Source organism: Microtus oregoni, unplaced genomic scaffold, assembly GCF_018167655.1.
Source record: "Microtus oregoni isolate MIOR12 unplaced genomic scaffold, Mior012 000055F_ref0000237, whole genome shotgun sequence".
Lineage (NCBI taxonomy): Eukaryota > Metazoa > Chordata > Mammalia > Rodentia > Cricetidae > Microtus > Microtus oregoni.
The window spans coordinates 2,658,834-2,681,912 of NW_024543831.1; the positions used below are offsets into that span (position 1 = coordinate 2,658,834).

Genomic DNA, 23,079 nt, shown 5'->3' on the forward strand with positions numbered 1-23,079 from the left:
CACTCTGTAGACCAGGCTGGTCTCGAACTCACGAGAGATCCACCTGCCTCTGCCTCCTGAGTACTGGGATTAAAGGTGTGCGCCACCAATGCCTGGCTAGACACAATATTCTTTATACTCATTTCCAATTTACAGTTTTCAGAAGACACTGAAAGGTACTACACAGCTGAAGGCAGAGAACAATCTTAAGATTATAAGTCAGAAAATGAATTCCCACATGAAAAGAATAAAGGAAGTTATCTTCCACTTTGTCACCTTTTTTGTTTAAGACAGTACCATACTGGAGACAAGAAGAAAGAAGTACTTAATTAACCAAAGAATAGATCTCTAAAAAGTTGAGTACTCAGGCCATTCCATTCCCCTTTTAAGATGCCAAGTAATTCTGGGAAGTCCAGTTCCCTAAATATGCTTGTCAATCAATCTAGACAAATAAGGCAAGAGAAAAAAATTCATCCATGAGCTCATATGAGGCAAGGAAGAAAAAACAAGAGAATTTAGTTACCTTAGAAATGAGAAAATCTTTGCTATCCTAATACAAATTGCTAGACTCAACAAGCATTTCCCAATACCAGAATGGGAAAACATCAGTTATTGGTAACATAATGTTGCCCTTCCCTCAGATCCAATTCCTTTTTCCCCAATTAACACTTGTTTAATTCTAAAAAAGAAGGGAATTAAAGCCATTTACTATAGGAGTAAAGCTAAAGATTGAAAAAAGACTCAAGGTTCTCTGAGCCACAGTTGTCCCAGACATAAAAACCAGAAGTACTCAATAAGCAGAGATGGAAAGCCATCTCACTCCAGATGGGAATCTACAAAACATGGCTCGCGACTGTCAAGTCCCACCTCCCTTCATTTCACTTTGTCTTCACTTTATCCCAGACAGCAAATGTGTTCCCCATAGCTTTCTTGCTTCACAAATGAAAATCCAACATCCCATAATTATTATACAAATAATTTTGCACAGACATCTCACCCCAGTGCCTGTCTGGAGCTCACCCAAGGTCACCAAACAACTTGGTTGTGAACCAACTGCCTTAACCTTTTGAGGGGAGAAGAGAGCTAGATCAGGAGACCAGAGGAATGGAATGGGTGAGCACTTAATGGAATGGGTGAGCACTTTGGAAGGCTGGCCTATCAGTGGTTAGTGGAGGCCAAGCCAGTGGCAAGGGATGGTGGCTAGGCCCATGGATAAATCTATGAATTGTGCTTTTCTACCCAGGAAATAGAGTAGACAGAAGATGGTGGGAGAAATGGGACCTGATTATGTTGTTCTTGGACTGTGGACTTTACTGACATAACACAGAATATCCTGTATACCTGATATCAATGTATAAATAATGAGCATTAACACAGTAAAATGTTCAATGAAAAATCAAACTATCAGAGTTACATTTTTCCCTCTCAATCAGTAACGTTTTTTCCCCATTGGAATGGAGTGGCTAAAACAACACCAAGACTTCTGGAGGCCCCTGCAAAGCAAGGCATCTGGTTGGACAGCAGGTGAGCACCAGGCTTCAATTCTACATACATGAGCCTCACAAAAATGGACTAGAGGCTGAGCCAAACCAAAGCAGGATGGCCTTAGAGCAACAGCAATTTCCTAGACGGGTTAGACAACAGTCCTATGCAGGGATCATGATCTCCAGGCCAAATTAAACATCATATTCCCGATAGTCTGCAACTCCAAAAAGAACTGCAAGATGAAGGGGAACAGGGTATATCTGCATTATATACATACTGTCATTACGAACATCTGAATACAGACTTCTATACACACATTACCTATATAATAAAAATGTACACGGCATGAGTATATGTCACTGTATAAATATAGAGTTTTAGAAATCTTGAACCCGCGTTTCCTGTTCACATCGGTTTCTCCTCTTCTTCCTCCCCAGTCGGGTCCATCATTTAAGAGTTGGGCAAAAGGGACAAGTGTCATTTGTGTTGGTCTGGGCCCAGAATTTGATACACTGGAAAGAAAGAGACACACATATACCTCAGACTTGGCTGGGAAATCAAAGTATGATCTAACTCTCAAAAGCTCTCACAGGGGCTAGATGCACTGGCAGGACTATTTCAGTGGTCTCTCTCTTCATGTTATGTGTTGTATACACTTGCTAGTATTAAATACCTACCTCCTTGTGCAGCGCATGGGTGCAAGCCATCGGGTGCAACTCACTGGGCTGGACAAGTTTCTGACACATCAGACACAGTTTACAGGTGGGTGGAGCCTGTGGGGACAAGAAAACTGTGGTCATAGCTAGCCAACCTCTGAATTACCTTGCCTGCTATGCCCATGACTCCATCCGTTAGTTCCATGGAGCAAAACTATTCTTCAGCAAAAGAAATACAAGTCCTAACCTAGATTCTTGCCTAAAGTACTTGCAGCATGTTCCCAGTAGGGCTGCAAACAACCCTGCTGTGGAGATAATGGTTTCCTCTAGCATCCTTACCTGTAACCCACTCCCTCCTCACCCTGTGCTTCTCCACATCCCAGTGTTAAAAGAAAAGAGTCTTACATGTGAAGACCTTCCAGGGTATGAAACTTGGGCAGAAGGCAAGAACATTGGGGTACTGATTTGGGCCAGAGGAGCAGGGTACAAAGCCCGGATCCGACCAAGTGGCTGTGGGTAGAAATAATTTCAGAGTGAGGGAAGAGAGTCTGAGCAATAGAGCATGTATCAAAAAGAAACTGGGGCCAGCAGGATGGCTCAGTGTGTAAAGGAGCTTGCACGCAAGCCTAATGACCTGAGTTCAATTCCTGGAACTCACATGATAGAAGAAAATAGACTCCCACAAGTTGTCTTCTAACTTCCACAATGTACCTATGAAAACACATCTCACCCCCCCCACACAAATACACACACACAATAATAATAATAAATTTAATTAAAAAAGAACAACACAAAAAGAAATCATTTACTTTTTAAGATGAAAAGAGCAGACCAGATACCCCTGGCTCTGATGCTTCTCACTCCCAGTTTTTCTGAAGTTGGTTTCTTCCTCAACCTCTCAGTAGGTCTAAGTTCTCTCCCTGTAGCTCCTCTTACCTGAGTGCTCGATGCCACCCGTTCATGCTCTGCCAGGCGTGCAGCTACCAGCTGGATTAATTCCTCCATGGTCAAGCCCGCCATGGTGGTACGTGCTGTCTTGATTTGCTGAAGAATGTTGGTCATCTGGGCCCTAAGAATAAACAATGTTGAGGGAAAGAAAAATCAATCTTTATGGGAACACCAACATTTCAAACCATAAACATTTCTCTGGCAGATATCTGAACTGATCCTTAACAACACTTACTTATTGCACTGTGGGAACCGAGTCAGCAGCTTTTCCAGGATCTTCTCCAGTTTGTCTACTGGTTGGGGCCGGGGAGTTTCAGTAGAAGCTTTAATACCGCCCAAGCCTGGGGGAGGCGGGATGGAGGCAGCAGGAGGCATGTGTGGACCATGAGGGCTGACCAGGGAACCCAAGCCAGGGCTATTTCTCCCATGTGAGCCAGGAAGAGGTGGAGATGGTTGGTTGGACTGGGAAAGGGCAGGGTTCAAGATTGGAAAAGACAAAGAGCGAGGATCTGCACTGGGCATAACCATAGGCATTGTGACCTGCCCAATAGAGAAGGGCATCCGAGGGGTCAGAGAGGGACTGGGCTGAAATACTTGAAGCATGAAATCTGCCTGTAAAGGGAAGAGGTGGAGGACAAAAGAGATGGGGAGAAAAGATTAGGAACTGGAGCAAGGGATAAGGAGATTGTTCAGTTGGTAAAGTACCTGCCTTGCAAGCATAAAGACCTGAGTTCATATCCCAACAGCCTCATAAAAGCCTATAGAGGGGGCACATATCTACAACCCAATGCTGCGGGGGTAAAGACAAGCATATCCCTACAGTGGCCAGCCAATTTAGCCAATCCCTGAGCTCTAGGTTCACTGAGAGTCCCTGTTTCAAGAAATAAGGTAGCCAGGCTGGGTGTGATGATACATGTCTTTAATTCTAACCCTAAAGAGAAAGAGTCAGGTGGATTTCTGTGAATTTGAGGACTGCCTGTTATACAAAGTGAGTTCCAAGCCAGCCAGGGATATATAATAAGACCCTGCCTCATAAATAAACAAAATAAAATAAAAATATCGAAAAGGTCAAAAGCAACCTAAAGTTGATCTCTGGCCTAAGTGCATGGGAACACACACACACACACACACACACACCTACATGCACATGTACACACACACACAAGCAGGGACTTATGTATACATTATATAAAAAATACACACAAAAATTTTTTAGGAGCCAGAAATAGTGGCACACGCCTTTAATCCCAGCACTTAGGAAGTAGAGACAGGTGGATCTCTGTGAGTTTGAGACCAGCCTGGTCTACATAGTGAGTTCCAGGACAGACAAGGCTACACATAGAAATCCTGTCTAGAAAAACAAAAATAAAAAAAAAAATATTTTAAGAGAGAAAATTGGGGCAGAAATCAATGAATAGCTCTTACATTCCTAAACTAAATGAGGATGTCCCAATGTCCTCATAAAAAGAACAAGTAGACCTTGACTTTGCCTACAATACAGAAAGACTCCTCAAAGTCAGCACTCTTACCTCTGAGGGGGGTGGAGGCAAAGTGGGGGTAGGGATCTGAGGAAGACTGCTCAACTTGGCTCCATTTCTCACTAGCTGGATATGACTATTAAACTGGTCCTGGAACGAAAGGAAGAAAAAGGATTGTCCTTTACTGCTAGGCTGAACAAACCTCTGGGGAAAGCAAGCTGCCTACTCTCAGGAAACCACGGGAGTGGAGCAAGCTCTGAGCAGCAATGCAAAAGGCTAGATACCAACCCACTGTCAGGAGAGTTTAAGCACAAACTGGGGCTGACTGAACCATCACGGTTAACTACACTTACCCGAACATTCTTTTTCATTATCCGTACTCCATTCAGTCTTGTTTCCCACTCCTGTTTGGAACGAACTGTCTCCAGTGTTGGAGGAGTTGACCTTTCAAGAAACAAAGAATTTACAGAATTCAAAATACAAAACAACAACATTTTTTTTTTGGTCTTTTGAGACAGAGTTTCTTTGTATAACCCTGGCTGTCCTCAAACTCACAGAGATCCTCCTGCCTCTGCCTCCTGAGTACTGGGATTACTACCTCTTGGGTAAAAATCAATTCTTAATTCACGTAAAATACATACTTTAAAAAAAAAAAAAACCACCACAACCAAAAACTCTTAGCTGGGCATTGGTGGTGCAAGTCTTTAATCTTAGCACTTGGGAGGCAGAGGCAGGCAGATCTCTGTGAACTTGAGGCCAGTCTGGTCGACAGAGCAAATGCCAGGACAGGCTCCAAAGCTACACAGAGAAAGCTTGTCTCGGAAAAAAAACAAAACAAACAAAAAACAACAAAACTAATCTATATCTCTCCACCTTCAATGATGATGACACAAAGACAACTGTCCTAAAATTGTAGTCACTTTCAATTCCAGGAAGAACAAAACTTCCAAGGAAGAGCCACCCTCCAGATGAGGACAATCATCCATGAGCCTGCACTCTAGAGGAGAAGTGGTCCTCTTGTGGGAATCAGACTGATGCCCTCAAGTGGTGACACCTAAAAGGACTTCTTCAGATCACCTCGCAGAACAAGAATTGAGACAAATATCAGTAAGACCACATCTTGAGTCAGACTAGCTAATTAGTTACCCCTCCAGCCCCTTGTCCCAGCTCCTCTATTTAAACCTGAAGTTTTGTGCCACATCATGGTGTATATAAACCAAACACTCTGAAGCTAGAGGCAGAAGGATCAAGTGTTCCAGACCAGCCTGGACTACACAAAATTCCATCTTAAAACCCTAGGACTAGAGTGATGATGATGGCTCAGCAGTTAATAGTGCTTACTTCTCTTGCAGAGGAATGAAGTGTGGTTTCTAGCATCCACATTGAGCATCACACCATTGCTTATAACTCCACTGTGGGGACCTGACAGCCCTGACACTTGTCTGTGGGTACCTATACACATGGGCATATAATCATTCAAACACACACATAAATATAAATAAAAATAATCTTTTAAAAACTATATAAACAGATCAACCCAAAGCTCATGTTGGCAGGTGGATCTCTGTGAATTTGAGGCCAGCCTGGTTTACAAGAGCTAGTTCCATGACAGCCAGAGCTGTTACACAGATAAACCCTGTCTTGAAAAACAAAACAAAACAAAACAAAAGTTCATGTTGATACTCCAAAGATAGTTTTGTTATCTCTAGGTCTCTTTATCTGTTCTTTCCAATGTGGAAACATTGATTACATGTTTCCTGCTTTCCAGCATTACGTCTCATCTCTTTAGTTGAGTGACTGAGCATAGCCTGCTAGGCCTGCCGGAGCCTGTGCTTTTGCCCTAAACTCGTTACACCCCGAGACACAGTTGTTGGGAGCAAGTGCTAGAGAAACCCAAGAGTCCAAGTCATCTGCATCACATAAATGATATCACCTTTTTGTCTGAAGTAGCCACCCTGGCCTGAAACTTTCAATCCTCCTGCCTTGGACTCCTAAGTACTGGGATCTTGCCTGTCTGAAAAATGCTATAAGAATCCTCCAAATCCTGTGGCAGACAGAGGAGGAATGGCCATGGGAGAAACAAAGCTTCAAAAACCTTCAAGACCTATATTATGCTTTGGTAGTCTAGCAGATAGTATTTACACAAACAGAAGTCTGATAATAAAAAGTGCAAAGCTATAAAAGGAGGGAAAAATGAGAAAGCGCAGAACATGGACGAGAAATCTTGAAAAGTTATGGGTGCGCACACAGAGACAGACTTAAGAGTCCTATGAAGACAGACGTGAGCCAGGCCTGCTAACCTAGGCTTTGGAGGGAGGCACTTACTTGAGGTAAGTCAGATGCAGCTCTGCTTCTTTTTCTGCTTCTTCCAGTTTCAACACCAGCAATTCCTTCCGGCTCTCTAGTGACAGGATCTACACACATCCATGCATGTACACATGAGTATTTGTGTACACACACACACACACACACACACACACACACGGGAGTGGGGGAGGGAGGGAGAGAAAGAGAGAGAGAGAGAGAGAGAGCTTTATATACACAAACTACCTATAGTTAAAACAAATGCCTCCAGGCTTTTAGTACTCTATCAAAACTGTATAGCCCCTGGAAGTACAAGATCAAGTCTGTATATACATTGTCTCTTCTTACCTCCGCCTTCCAGGCCCGCTCTGTCTCTTCCATAATGTTCCGATTGATTTCACCATCCTGGGTCTTAAGTCTATCCAGTTCCATTTCCCACACTTCTCTGTACAGTAAGAAGCCAAGAACAAGATTAAGAAAGGAAATTTAAGTTTGCTGAGCAACAGCGAGGCAAAAGGAAAACTGTCTGTTCTGCTGGGGCTGCTACACGAAGCCTCACTTTCAGGATTCACTTCAGAGACAGAAAAATGCTATGTAGGGTAGTCTAAACTGCAAACAGGTCCAACATGGGAAATATTCACTTCTCCACTTGATCAAATAAAGTTACCTAATGTAGGAAAGGAATGTCTTAGAACCGAAACCCAGTTGGGCATGGTAGTTCATGCCTATAATCCTAATTCTTGGAAGGCTAAGGCAGATAGATGGCTTGCTTTGAGTTCCAGATCAGTCTAGACTACAAGATAAGAATCTGTCTCGAAGAAACAAAACCGCTCATGACGAACAATGTTCCACATATTTAGGGCATTCAAAACCTTTACGTATTTCTTTTACCTCGCAGTGTGTCTTTCAGTGCTGGTAGTGAAGTTGGGTCATTTATAATTCAACTTTAACTCACAATCAATCAAGCATTTATTACTGGCTTACTAATCTCTACTTTCCTTAACTACAGTAAAAATCTTCAAAAGCAAAGTATAAACTATGTGTTGTAGTGGCTCAGAATTTTGATAATACTTGAGAGCTAAAGACAAGAGGATTGTCACAAATTTAAGGGCAGTTTAGGCTACACACTATATTCTAGAATCAGCTTGGACTACATGATGAGATTCTGTCTCAAAACTGAAAATGTATACTTAGTATTTCCCATTTTTTATCCATCTCCTTCATTTTAAAATGTTTGCCCCATCTCCCATCCTTAGGGTATAATATGTTCAGGGCTAAAGTAACCAACTGTTCTGGTTCGCCTTGCACTGAAATATCTCTAGGAGATGGGTCTTTCTGTGTTACACTGGGACAGCTGACCCTCTTACTGAGGACTGAAGTGGCCACTGAATAGAGACAAGAGGAGAATTTTCTCATATTACATTTGACTGTGAGCTGAAAGCATGGATTTCCCAGATTCATGGAAAGAACAGAATGGAAATGTTTTAAGCTGTCTTTGATGGTTTTGCTTTTTTGTTTGTTTGTTTGGTTTTTTGAAACAGGGTTTCTCTGTGTAACAGCCCTGGCTGTCCTGGAACTTGCTTTGTAGACCAGGCTGGGCTCGAACTTAAAGAGATCCATCTGTCTTCTGCCTCCTGGCCTGCACCACCACCATCTGTAGTATTTTTCCATTTTTTTCCAAACAAGGTCTCTATGCTGCCCATATTGAACTTAAACTTACATCAGTCCTCCTGTTTCAGCTTTCCCATTGCTTAAAGTATGAGTCCACATGCCCAGAACCAGAGTCCTTTGGAAGAGCAGCTGCAGAGCTCTCTCTCTAGCCCCAGAAGCATTTCTACTAAGAGAAGTGTCTAAGGCTTCTCCCTTCACATGGTCTTGTTTATAATCCAATTCTCCACACATCCCTGCCCTCTATTTGAGATTCGGAATATGTTTAGTATGTACATGCTCATTCATTATTGACATAATCTGCTTTCTACTGACAGTTCTGCTCATCTAACAGACCTGAGTAGGTGAGCCACAAGGTCTCCAAATTAACTTCTATCCCAGGAAGAATTTTCTACCAGTCTTGTAAAGGCTTATTGTCACATCTTCCTGACAAACACATAAGCTTCAAGTTCCAAAAAGCTTCCAAAATTAGAATCTTCTCACCATAAGAATATGTGAAATGCAGTAGGGTGGTGGTGGTGTATGCCTTAATCCAGCACTAGGGAGGCGGAGGCAGGGAGATCTCTGTGAGTTCAATGCCAACCTGGTCTACAGAGAGAGTTCCAAGACATGCAGGCCTACACAGAGAAACTCTATCTCTAAAAAACCAAAAACAAACAAGAAGAATATGTGAAATCAAATGATGTCACACCTAGCTTACCATTTCTCTCTGTAATGGGATAATTATAGAACATAAGAAAGACTTGCCTTCTGGGTCTGGTGATACTCTTGAGGATGACAGATACTGAAGGAACAATCTGACCTTTACTAAATACACATATCACTACATACGTATTTACATATGCACATATTTATATCAGAAAAATCCTCTTGTACCTATGGGAAGATCCACATATTCACAAACAAAAATTCTTTCCCTTTGGGCATTTGGCCACATTTACTTTATTAGCATCTGTATAAAAGAGAACTATTGGTCAGTACAACAAAAATGGATAGGATGGGATGGCAAGATAGCTCAGTGAAGAAAGGTATTTGATGCTAAGTTGACAACCAGAGTTCAATCTCCAGGACCCACATGATAGAAAATGAAAAACACCTTCTGCAAGCTGTGCTCTGATCTCCACACATGTGCCATAGTATGTGTGGGTACATGTGCTTGCACACATACACACTGGCTTAGTTAGCATTTCTATCACCTATGATAAAACATCATGATCACTGAATCATTTAACCCTTTTAACCCCAGCACTCAGGAGGCAGAGGCACGTAGATCTCTATGAGTTCGAAGTCAGCCTGGTCTATAGAGCAAGTTCCAGAATAGCTAAGGCTACTTAAAGAAACCCTGTTTCAGAAAAAAAAAAAAAAAAAAAATTTAAATTAAAAAAAATAAAATAAAGCAAAAACCCAAAAACAAACAAAGGCATGACCATAAGCAACTTTTGGGAAGGAAAGGGTTTATATTTATTCTGCTTCCATTTCTACATCACAGTCTATCACTGAAGGAAGTCAGGGCAGAAGCTGACGCAGAAGCCATGGAGGAGTGTTGCTTACTGGTTTGCTCCCTCATGACTTGCCCAGCCTGCTTTCTTACAGCACTCAGGACCATTAGTTCGGGGATGGTCCCACCAACAATGTGCTGGGTCCTCCCACATCAATCACTAACTGAGAAAATGCACCACAGACATGCCTACAAGCCAATCTTATGGAGGCATTTTCTCAATTGAGAGTCCCTCTTCCCAAATGAGGCTAGCTTGTGTCAAACTGACATAAAACTAGCCAGTACTGTAATGGAACACTGTGAAGATGTGTTGCTCTCATTGGTTTACTAAAGAGCAAAATGGCCAGTAACTAAGCAGGAAAAGGTTAGGGGATATTTGCAGATAGGATAAGAGCTTGGGGATGAAGAGGGCAGAGTTGCCAGGAGAAGCAAGATGAACATGCCATATTGAAAAAAGGTACAAAGTCACATGGTAAAGCACAGATAAGAAATTGTATTTTTTATATGATCCTAGACAAGTTACTTAATTTTTGTAGACATCGTTATCTCCATTTATAAAGACAATAATGACTACATCATGGCTTTGATGAGAAAGAGAACTGAGGAAGCACAGGTAAAGAATTAGATATGAAGCTGGGCAGTGGCAAAGCACGCCTTAAATCCCAGCACTTGGGAGGCAGAGGCAGGTGGATCTCTGTGAGTTTGAGGCCAGTCTGGTCTACAAAATGAGTTCCAGGACAGTCAGAACTGTAACACAGAGAAACCCTGTCTTGAAAAACCAAAACAAACAAACAAACAGATCAGTTATGAGCTGGATAGTGGTGATGCACGCCTTTAATCTCAGCACCCAAGAGGCAGAGGCAGGTGGATCTCTGAAATTGAGATCAGCCTGGTCTACAAAGCAAGTTTAAGGACAGCCAGAGTTACAATGGAGAAGTCCTGTTTTGAGGGAAAAATTAGTTATGTGTGGCAACCTACACCTATGATACCAGCACCTGGCAGGCTGAAATAGGATTATTATGAGTTTGGTGTTAGCCCTAGACTACATAATGAATTTCAGGCCAGCCTGGGCTACGGTATAAAACCCTGACTCAAAAAGATGCTTTTAATAAGATATCCACCATATGAAAAGTAATTGTAAAAACTCAAAATATATGGTTTTCTGTTTTTTTTTTGTTGTTGTTGTTTTTGTTTTTATTTCCTAGCAATGCTGAGAAATGAACATAGGATCTTGTTTATGCTAGGCAAATGCTATAAAACTGTACTGTATCTTCTTTCCAGATAAATCTTATTTTTCCATTAAGATTTATTTATTTACTTCTCAGAGATAGGGTCTCACTAGACTGCTGTGTATGGCCAAGAATTTAATATGTAGACCAGACTAGCTTCAAATTCACAATATCCACCTGCCCACGTCTCCCGAGTACTGGGGTTAAAGGCATGTACCACCACATCTGGCAGGATTTATTTATTTCTTACATGTATGATTGTTTTGTCTGCATGTATGTCTGAACACATTCTTGTAGTGTCCAGGTAGGCCAGAAGAGGTGTCAAATTCTCTGGCACTGCCTTTATAAACCACTGTTAGGTGCCTGCCATATTGGTGTTGGACATAGAACTGTTCCAAAAACAGCAGTGTGTGTCTATAATCATAGTACTTTTTTGTTTGCTTGTTTCTTTGAAGCAAGGGATTAAAGGTGTGTGCCATCACCACCTGGCCACTCACAACACTCCCATATTGAGATGAGAAAGAGTTCCTGGAAGCTTAGAGGTTAGCTGGCAAAATGACAAAGAGACCCAGTCTCAAACAAAGAGGGCAAGGACTGATACTCAAAGTTGTTTTCTGACCTCCACATCCACACACTGGCATGTACATATGCACACAGAGGCACACAGACACATACACAGATTTTTAAAATTAAAGACAAAACAAGAACAAAAACTAAAGACAAAACAAAACTTGTGATTTGAAATGGTTGCCCAGGACTGGAGTGATGATTCAGTGGTTGAGAGCATTGGATGCTCTTGCGGAGGACCTGGGTTCAGGTTTCAGTACCCACATGGTGGTTTACAATCACCTATAATTCCAATTCTGGAGGATCTGATGCTCTCTTCTGACTTCCATGAGAAGCAGGTATGCACATAGTACACTGGTATACATGATGCAAGCAAAATATTCATATACATAAAAATTATAGTAAATTCAAATTTTTTTCTTTTTAATTTTATTGGTTTTTATTGAGCTCTACATTTTTCCCTGTTCCCCTCCCTGCCTCTCCCCTCCTCTTCAACCCTCTCCCAAGGTCCCTATGCTCCCAATTTACTCAGGAGATCTTGTCTTTTTATACTTCCCCAAATTTATTTTCTTAAAACAAAAAGGCTATCCACTATGCAGGTCTAACATAACTGACTTAAGAATTTCCTTGCTGCCAGGAGGTGGTGGCACACGCCTTTAATCTCAGCACTGGGAGGTAGAGGCAATCGGATCTCAGTGAGGCCAGCCTGGTCTACAAAGCAAGTTCCAGGATAGCAAGGGCTACGTAGAGAAACAGTGTCTCAAAAAAACAAAACAAAACAAAAAAATCCTTCTTATTACTTTTTAAATCTAGATGACTATGTGAACTTTAATCTTTATTGTGGGTGTGTGCACTCCTGTGTGTACAGATGTTTTGCCTGTATGGCATGTGCATTAAGTGTATTTGAAGGCCAGAATAGGTGGTGGATCCCCTGGGATTAGAGTAACAGAGGTTCCATGTCAATCCTCTGTAAGAGCATCAGTGCTCTTGACTGCAGAGTGATTCTCCAGCCCCTTCCTTGTTATTTCAATTTCACAATTATAAATAATGCCAAAGCAGCATCTCTGTGTGAAGACTAATGCAGGTTAATGACAAAGTGATGCAATTAGATGTGAGAGGCTCTGAAACTAGGTCATTTGGTCCACCCCAGCCTCACTACTCGGCATTGCTTGCCCAGTGAGTCTTTCTGTGCCTTGTTTTCCTAGAGTATGAACTGGGGAGGACACAGGAATTGACCTTCCATAACACCACAGTGCAGACTAAATGAGTTAATGTATGCAAAATGCCTAAGACAGTCTCTAGGACATAGTAAGATCTCCAAAAATGCCAGTTATCATTTGTATGCTACAACTACTTTCTCCAGAGAAACTAAAATACTAATATATTTTTTCTTTTTTTTTCAGGCACAGTAGCACATACCTTTAATACTAGCACTTGAAAGCATAGCTAAGAGGATCTCTTTGAGTTTGAGGTCATTCTATTTTATATACACAGGGCTACATTATGAGAATCTGATTCCAAAACAAAACATTTTCCCCAACAAGTGGCTGTAGGAAGATGGCTACCTTGGAGTTCAGGCGCAGATGCTAAGTATCCCATGAAACACACTTAGAGGAGAGATAAGAATTAGGATTTCTGAGTCCTCAGCCAAAGGCCTTTCTTGCAGAATTATGTTACATTCTAGATAAGTGCAAAGAAAAAAAAGCAGAACAAAAACCTGGGGACAGTTAAGTAGATACAGTCGTGATGTTCAAAGGTGTATTTCCCGAACTTAAGACAACCTAAGAAATCTTTTCTTTTTCTTTTAGTATGTGTGAGGGCTCTAATAGAGCTCTCATGCAGTTCTGGCTTGCTGCAAATATAGAGGAAATTGACCATGAAATCCTGATCCTTCCATCTCCACCTCCTAAGTGCTGTTTGGTTTTTAAGTTTTATTTTACTTATATGTATGTATCTTTGTGTATGTCATGTGTGTGTGGATGTCCATAGAGGTCAGAAGTGGGCATTGGATTCCTGGGAGCTAGAGCTATAGGCAGTCATGAGCCACCCTATGTGGGTGCTGGGAATTGAACCTGGGTTCTCTGCAAGGGCAGCAAGTGTTCTTAACTGTTAAACCATCACCCTAGGTCCAGATTTTAAATGTTTGTATAAAAAATTGTATCAACACTTGAAAGATCTACAAAACATTGGGCCAGTATTTAATAAAATATGCACTCTGTTATCAAATCAACGATGGGATCCATTCAATTAGTATAAAGATTATTCTAAGAAGATACTGAGATTCCAGAGTTGCAGGGGAGAAAAAAAGTTCTTGGAATCTCCCTTATGAGAGCCAAAGCCAGCAACTTCTAGACAGCAAAGCTGTCCCAGACTGCTCACAGTAGATCTTCTCCAGAGATACAACAGGAGCCATCTACAGGTTTCCTCTTCTAGAGAGCACAGCCCTTCCAGTACACGCACAGGCCAGAGGTAAATGGTGTCTTTTTCTACTTGAAAAAGTAGAAAACGTTATTTTTTGAGACAGAGTCTCTTCACTAAACCTACAGCTCAAAGATTAGCTAGGCTATCTAGCTGGATAGCTACAGGGATCTGCCTCTCTGTGCACCTCCAGTGTGGGGGTTAAAGAGATGCTAAAGGCCATGCCAGCATTTCACATGGGTGCTGGAGACCCAAACTCAGTTCCTTGTGTTTGTACAGAAAACACTGAGCTATCTCCTCTTATGTTTTGAGACAAGGTTTCTCATGGAACCTGAAGATTATCAATTCTGCTAGACTGGCTGGTAAATGAGCTCAAGGAATCTTCTTGTCTTGTTGCCTCCCATCCTCAGCAGCAGATTACAGATGTGTGTAGCCATCCCTGGCTTTTAGTATTTGCTGAAAATCTCAACTCGGGTCCTCATGCTTGCTTGCACGTAGGCACTTTACTGCCTAAACCACCTCCCCAGTTCACAGACAGCCACATCTACTGAAAGCTCATTTTTATTTCCACAAAATGTTCCCTAGGCACTCTTTCTCACCCCTCTCCAGAATCATTTGTGGACGACAGGGATGACTCAGTTGGCAGAGTATTTGCCTTGAAAGCTCAAAGATCTGAGTTGAATCTTCAGACCCCACATAAAGTGCTAAGCATGGTGGAAGTACACACTTATGATCCCATCGCTGGGCAGGACAGACAGAAGACCCCTGGGGGTCACTGGTCAGCCAGTCCAGCCTAAATGCTGAACTCCAGGCCAACGAGAGACCCTCTCTCAAAGAAGGTGGATGATATTTCTAGATGTGACACCTGAGGTCACACACATACACATGCACACAGGCTAATTTTATGTCAACTTGACACAAGCTAGAGATATTTGGAAGGAGGTAATTTCAAATGAGAAAATGTCTTGTTGGTAGTGCCATCCCTGGGCTGACGGTTCTAGGTTCTATAAGAGAGCAGGCAGAGCAAGTCATGGGGAGCAAGCCTATAAGGAGCTCCCCTCCATTGCCTCTGCATCAGGTCCTGCCTCTGGGTTCCTCCCCTGCTTGACTGAGTTCCTGTCCTCACTGCTTTTGATGATGAAGGATATGGAACTGTGAATCAAAGACATCCTTCCCTTTCCAAGTTGCTTTTTTGGTCATGATGTTTCATCATAGCAACAGTAACACTAAGTAACACACACACACACACACACACACACACACACACACACGTTTTCCCCATAAGTATTTTTCTTCCCTCTTTGCCTAAAAAGATCCCACAGAATCTTAAATTCTAACCCCTTTAAGTTACTGGTCTCTAGTAGTTCTTCCATGTTTATACACATTGCACAGACAAACTGTTTTTTCTTCTTATTGATCTGGGAATTTAATTTGCTAACCCTAAAACGGTACAGGTAAAGTTTTTCTTCCCTTTGATAAAATACATAAAAGATGCATTCAAGCATTAAGGTATTGTAGGACATGCCTATAATCCTAGCACTCTGGAGGCAGAGGCAGGCATGCTATGAGCTTGATGCCAACCCAGTCTACACAGCCAGGACTTCAAAGTGAGACACTGGTTTAAAAGGCAAAACAAAACAACAAGGTAAACCATCAGATTTTAGGCAGACCTGGTGACACAAGGCTGTAATACCAATTACTCTGGAGGCTGAAGCTTGGGAAGTCAAGTTCAATGTTTCTCTGGGTTACAAAGTTAGTTTTAAAGCTAGCCTTGTCAACAGATACCTTGTCTTAAAATAACAAAAGTAGGCTGTAAATATAGCTCAATAAACCAATTTAACCTTTTGTGGTAGTTTGAATGTAATTGGCCACCATAATCTCATAGGCAGTGGCACTATTAGCTGTGGCTTTGTTGGAGTGGGTGTGACCTTGGAGGAAGTGTGTCACTGTGGGGCTGGGCTTTAAGGTTTTCTATGCTCAGGATACCATCCAGTGTCTCAGATGATTTCCTGTTGCCTACAAGGTGTAGGATTTACTGCCTGCATGCCACCATGATTCCTGCCATGATGATAATGGACTGAACTTCTGAAACTGTATGTGTGCCACCCAACTAAATGTTTTCCTTTTAAGAGTTTACTATGGTCACGGTATCTCTTCACAGCAACAGAAACAATAAGAAACTTGTAAAACAATTTTTCAGGGAAAAAAAAGTACTATTTATGTTAACATGTAAGTTTTATGATATCTTAAAATAAATCAACACATAAATATATTTTTGCCTTAATTTCTGGTTCAGTGAATACTGATAAAGAAAATAGATACAAAAACTGTTAGAGTCCTTGTTAATCATTAATATATAAGGGTCCAGGACACAGTGAAATCAACAAGACTAATTCAAGCAAGCGGTAAGGAGGGCAGAATGATAATTAAGTTCCAGGCCAGCCTGAGCTGCATATAAAGGGTATACCTCAAACAAACAAACAAACAAACGAATCTTCAAGATCACGAATAGTTCTACTATTAGAATTAATGACTTGTAGTTTTCAATCATAGGGAAGAAAAGGCAGTAAGAAGTACAGAGAGTGGGGCTGGAGAGATGGCTCAGTGGTTAAAAGCCCAGGCTGCTCTTCCAGAGGTCCTGAGTTCAATTCCCAGCAACCACATGGTGGCTCACAACCATCTGTATGTAATGAGATCTGGCGCCCTCTTCTGGCATTCAGGCATACATGGAGGCAGAATGTTGTATACATAATAAATAAATAAAATCTTTAAAAAAAAAAAAAAAAGGAAGTACAGAGAGTGTAGTAACCACAGTCAAAGGAAATTTGTCCGAGCCTAGACAGGACTATAGACACATTTCTACTCTTTAGGATGTCCCATGATGAGTTGCTACATGTCCATGTGCGTACCTCATCTTCCCTAAATCAGCTGTGCAAACCATGGCAGAGCCAATGCTGCCATCGGTGGGTGCTAGCTGTTATGATCACTAGCAACATGAAAGGCAATGCTCAGCCTGAAGAGATTTTACTATACTGTTTGAGAATGATCATTGTGACCCACTTCTTCCCTTTGCCACCCCAAGACAGGGTTTCTCTGTGTAACAGCCCTGACTGTCCTAGAACTCGCTTTGTAGACCAGGCTGGCCTCGAACTCACAGAGATCTGTCTGTCTCTGCCTCCCAAGTGCTGGGATTAAAGGTGTGTGCCTCCTAATCATTCACCAGATTCTCATCAGAACTGGCTGCCCTCCAGACACTTTCCCTAATATTCTTTTGAATGTGGAGGTGCCATAGTGAAGGTTTCTCACTTTGGAAAACAAATCAGTAAGTGAGCTTGGTATTTACTTTTGACTTAGCATTTTACATGCTTACAATGGCCAAGTGTTTCTCAATAAATAAAAAATTAAACCAATGTCAGCAGCATTTAAATAACATTATCATTGAGTTCACAACTGTGAATTTTCAAGCATGTGATTTCAAGCAACTTGGAAAATTGAGAATTCAACCAAATTTAAGGTCTATCTTGCTCTTGTTACAGTATTAAAAAGAGGACACGCTCACTAGGTAATTCTTCTGTAAATGGTGTTCAGTTGTGCTACTCGTGGTGCTGAATAGCATAACTATTCAAAACATTTCTGTGACCTGAGTTTCTGAAGAAAAAAATGACACTCAGGATATAAAGCAAATAAAACAGGTTTTAGAGTAACATAGAAATCTTTACCATGGGGACTGGAAAGATAACTCAGGTTAAGAACACTGGCTGTTCTTCCAGAGGTCCTGAGTTCAATTCCCAGCATCCACATGGTGGCTCACAACCATCTGCAATGAAGTCTGGTGCCCTCTTCTGGCCTGCAGGCATACATGCAGGCAGAATACTGTATACATAATAAATAGTTAAAAAAGAAATCTTGATCATAGCCTGGTGATGGCACACAGCACTCAGGAGGCAAAGGCAGGTGGTTCTCTGTGAGTTTGAGGCCAGCCTGGTCTACAGAGAGAGCTTCAGGACTGGTTCCATAGCTACTGAAAAACTCTGTCTCAAACCCACCCCTCCAAATGGGGCTGTAGAGATGCTCATAGCAAAATATTTGCTATGCGTGTATAACAAACTAAGGTCAGATCCCTAAATTCCTAAAACATGCAATACTTCTGTGCGGTAATTCTGGAACAAACAGATACACACGTTATAAAGTATAAATAAAAAATACACGCATGCTTGGAACACTGCTAGTTAACAGTGTACCTTCTTTTCTGAGAAGAGGTGCTGGGGACTAAGCCCAGGACGAGACCACTTTGCTATATCTCCTGCACTATCATTTCAGAGCAGCACCAACTCTCTGAACTTCTTTATTTTGTGTAGCATAGGGTACTGAGAATATGAAGTCACTGGAGAATTCGGATCTGTTTCTTTCTCAAATGAAAACAATGGACTGGCCCTTAGCACAAATACACCTGCACACAGGATCTATTTTCAGCAGCAGCATTTACCTTCTGCCTTTCTCACAGAGCTTCTCAATTTCAGCTTTCAGGTCCTGCTCCTTTTGCAAGAACTCCTTCTTTTCTTTCTCTATCTTCTTCTTGGTTTCTTCCCGTTTTATGGTCACATCCTGAATAGCCTTTAGTATCTCCTAAATCCCACACAATGATAGTCACACAAATAAAAAAGGAAATGTTAGTTTTTGGTGTTTTACATGTTTGTTTTAATCTGAAAGTTGATTGTGTGTATGTGGTGTTAGGGTTCTAAACAAGAACCTGGTACATAATAGGCAAGTTCTCTATCACCAAGTTACACACCCAGCCAGCCCTGATAGGTTTTTAATTTGTATTGTTTTAAGATAGGATCTTACATAACCCAGGCTGGGTTTAAACTCAATACGTAGACAAAGCAGGCCTTGAACTCCTGATCCCCTGGCATCCACTTCCACTTATTTGGCTGACAAATATGTACTACCTTGCTCAGTGGTTTTGGTTTTCTGAAACATGCCCTAACTTCCTCTGCAGCAGCCCAGGCTGGCCTCAGGCTTGCTGCAGTCGTCCTCTCTCGGCTCCCCAGAAGCCAATGCTGTTGATCCACTACTTTCACCCTGACTGTTCAGTCAATAGTTATGGATTTATATGCTGATTTATTGGAACTGAACGGAACTGAAAGAATTGACTTCATAAATTACTGATATAAAAGTCAAACCTCTAGAAGAAGGTTTTGTGAATATAGACTTCAACTCAACAGGACAGTTCTAAGAAACACTGAAAAATGGAATGTGGGGGCTGGGGAGATGGCTCATTAATTAAGAGCTCTGGCTGTCTTCCGGAGAAAGGTATGATACCCAACACCCACACAATGTCTCACAGCTGTCTGTAACTCCAATTCCAGGGTATCTGATGTCCTCTTCTGGCCTCCCAGGACACTCGATGCACAGACATACACAAGAGGCAAAACACCCATATGCATAAAATTATTTTTTAAAAAATGGAATATAGCAGGGTGGTGGTGGTGGCGCATGCCTTTAATCCCAACACTCAGGAGGCAAAGGCAGGTGGATCTTTGAGTTCAAGGCCAGTCTGTTCTAGAACAGCTAAGGCTATTAAACAGAGAAACCCTGTCTTGACAAACCGATAGTAGTAATAATAATAATAGAAGTAAAAATAAAAAAATAGAAAACGAAATATGATAGGCTGGAGAGATGGCTCAGCAGTTAAGAACACTGGCTGCTCTTCTAGAGGTCCTGAGTTCAATTCCCAGCAACCACATGATGGCTCACAACCATCTGTAATGAGATCTGGTGCTCTCTCCTGGCCTGCAGGCCCATACACGCAGACAGGACCCTGAATACATAATAAATATATAAATCTTTAAAAAAATGCAATGTGAAACTGGGGAGACCTCAGTCAGTAAAGCATTTGCCATATAAATATAATGATGAGTTCAAGTCCTAGAACTCACATAAAACAGCCAGGCATGGTGGCATATACTTCTAGCTCTAGAAAGGAAGAAATAAGGGGATTCTGAAGCTTCCTAGATAGTCAGCCTAGTTCTAGATCCAAATGAGCGTTTCTGTCTCAAAACACAAAAAGTGGACAGAGCCTAAGGAATACCTGAAGGTTGACCTCTGGCCTACACACACATCTGCACATATCTGCATGCACACTTGCACATATACACATGAAAACACACACACACACATAAATTCATTTTAAAAGGAATATACTGGCTTGTGTAGCAAAGCTCCAATAAAGACTGAATAGACATCTGTTGAGGATTCTTCCTTCAGGTGGGAGTCGCTACATCCAACAAACATGCTCATGATCTTTATTATAGTTCTGCTTTACTGTAAGTGGAATTTTCTGTTTCTTTGCTGTGCTGGATACTTTTATGTCAACTTGACACAAGCTACAGTTATCTGAGAAGAGGGAGCCTAAATTAAGAAAATGCCTCCATAAGATTGGGTTGTAGGCAAGCCTGTAGGACATTCTCATAAAGTGACTGATGGAGAAGGGCAGAGTCGATTATGGGTGGTGCTATCCATGAGCTGATAGTACTGTAAGAAAGCAGACTGATGTGAAGCAGGCCAGAAAGCAGCACCCTTGTATGGTCTCTGCAGCAGCTCCTGCTTCCAAGTTCCTGCCATTTGAGTTCCTGTCCTGACTTCCTTGGATGATGAACAGTGATGTAGAAGTGTAAGCCAAATAAACCTTTTCCTCTCCAACTTGCTTTTTGGTTATGGTGTTCATAACAGCAATAGTAATCCTAACTAACACTTTTGCTGTCTTACTATATAAAAATAGGAAAAAATACACATACGTTTTTATATTTTTTTTAAATATTTATTATGTATACAGTTTTCTGTCTGCATGTATGCCTGCAGGCCAGAAGAGGGCATCAGATCTCATTACAGGTGGTGATGAACCACCATGTGGTTACTGGGAATTGAACTCAGGACCTCTGGAAGAGCAGTCAGTGCTCTTAACCGCTGAGCCATTTCTCCAGCCCCGGTTTTGTATATTTATAAGAATACATATACACAAAGGTAGTCACCTGTAACAATTATCCTGCTTCACACAACTCTGTCCATAACAATAATTGATGTGTTAAATGTTTTATATTATATTTTTATATTTTGTTCACTGATGTTTGGATAGTCCTGAAGAGCCTGCTCAGGGCCTCCCACAAAGCATACATACTACTCCTAAACTATATTCATGACCCATTCTGTTAAAAGTTTATCAGATTAACTGAAACTTTTTGAAACTACTTTTCCAATCTAACCTAATGGGGGGGGGGGGGCGGTAGGTGGTTGAGATTGTCTGTAGTTCAGGCTGGCCTCAAACTCATTATGTAACTGAAGATGACCTTGAACTACTGATCCTTCTGCCTCTGGATCAGAGAACTGGATTACAGGAATGTGCCACTTAAGCTTTTATGTAACACCACATAGACATTCTCCATGTCCACACATTCATTCACAAAAGTTTGTATTTGTAGAATAAACTCCCAATAAAACTTCTTGGTCAGCTTATCTACACTGTATTTATAGTATTAACTGATAGGTCTTCTGTATTGGTCAAAAAGAAAGTGGTCCCCAAAGGGAATGGCACTATTAGGAGGTATGCCTTGATGGAGTAGGTGTGGTCTTGTTAGAGGAAGTGTGGTCTTGTGGTGGTGAACTTTGAAATCTCTTTTCTTAAGCTCCACTAGTGTGACACTCAGTCAACTTCCTGTTGCTTGCAAGATATAGGACTCTCAGTTGCTCCAGCACCACGTCTGCCTGCAAGCCGCTATGCTCCTGATCATGACGATAATGTACTAAACCTCTGAAACTGTAAGCAAGCCATACCAATTAAATGTTTTCTTTATAAGAGTTGCTGTGGTCATGGTGTCTCTTCGCAGCAAAAAAACCCCTAAGACATCTTCCCAAGTTTCCAAAATGAGCACCACAACCCACAGCCCTCAATGAGTTCACTTTACTTCACCCTTGACAACGCTGTTTTGACTACTTACCTAGACCTTTTGATTGTGTTTGAGGCTTTTACTTGCTAATTTATTTTTCTCCAGTTTTTAAATGCGAAACTACATTTTGCATGAATAGGAGATTAAGTAAGTGAATACTGTTCAATAATGTCAACAAAACATTAAATAAATAACCCTTTTCTCTCTGTACTAAAATAGAAGGGTCTGGAAAAGACGCCTTTAATGCTTTTTTATATACTTGAATTTTTTTTTTTTGAAAATAAAAAAAAAAACGGCCAGGAGGCCTTTAATCCCAGCACTTGGTAGACAGAGGCAAGCAGATCTCTGAGTTTCAGGCTAGCTGGTCTACAGGGTGAGTTCTAGGACAGTCAGGGCTACATACAGAAATCCTGTCTTAAAAAACCAAAACAAACAAACAAAATTTATGTGTATTTGCGTATGTGTACACACGTGAGTGCAAGTGTACACGGAATTCAAAAAAAGTGTGCTGTGTCCCCTAAAGAAAGAATTATAGGAAGTTAGAGTTATAGGCAGCGTTGGGCTACCTGACATGGCTGTTTGGAACCAAACATAGGTCTTCTCAAGAACAGTAAGCACTTTTAACTGATAAGTCATTTCTCCAGTCCTAGTTTTATTATTATTTGATAAGCTTGCTATGGTGTTCTATAACTGCAATCCCAATATATGAAGAGTAAGGCAAAAAGATCTTGAGTTTAATGTTAGCCTGGGTTACACAGAGACCATAGTCTCAAAAATAAACCAAACCCAAGAAATACTGACTTTCCTTCTGTTGACTCAGAAACATTTAACATTTAAACTGTTACTTTACTCATTAGCAGTGTGTATATATGTATGCAGAAGCACATAATATATATGCATACAGAC

The 23,079-nt window shown here is 41.3% G+C and overlaps 1 protein-coding gene across 6 annotated transcripts in view; it reads right to left on the bottom strand.

Annotated features, from left to right (window-relative positions):
* Positions 1 to 466: 466 nt before the first annotated feature.
* Rnf214 (ring finger protein 214) overlaps positions 467 to 23,079 on the bottom strand; it is a 36,178-nt gene continuing 13,565 nt past the window's right edge. For 4 of the 6 annotated variants that reach the window (XM_041638509.1, XM_041638506.1, XM_041638510.1 and 1 more), the window contains exons 6-15: positions 18,717 to 18,856; positions 7,199 to 7,295; positions 6,872 to 6,960; positions 4,900 to 4,990; positions 4,598 to 4,696; positions 3,304 to 3,680; positions 3,057 to 3,189; positions 2,526 to 2,630; positions 2,142 to 2,237; positions 467 to 1,976 (exon numbers count right to left, since the gene is read on the bottom strand). In XM_041638509.1, coding sequence (XP_041494443.1) covers positions 1,911 to 1,976; positions 2,142 to 2,237; positions 2,526 to 2,630; positions 3,057 to 3,189; positions 3,304 to 3,680; positions 4,598 to 4,696; positions 4,900 to 4,990; positions 6,872 to 6,960; positions 7,199 to 7,295; positions 18,717 to 18,856 — 1,293 coding nt within the window. In that variant the 3' untranslated portion in view covers positions 467 to 1,910. The remainder of the gene's footprint in view (positions 1,977 to 2,141; positions 2,238 to 2,525; positions 2,631 to 3,056; positions 3,190 to 3,303; positions 3,681 to 4,597; positions 4,697 to 4,899; positions 4,991 to 6,871; positions 6,961 to 7,198; positions 7,296 to 18,716; positions 18,857 to 23,079) is intronic. The other 2 variants (XM_041638512.1, XM_041638507.1) reach the window with 1 other exon arrangement.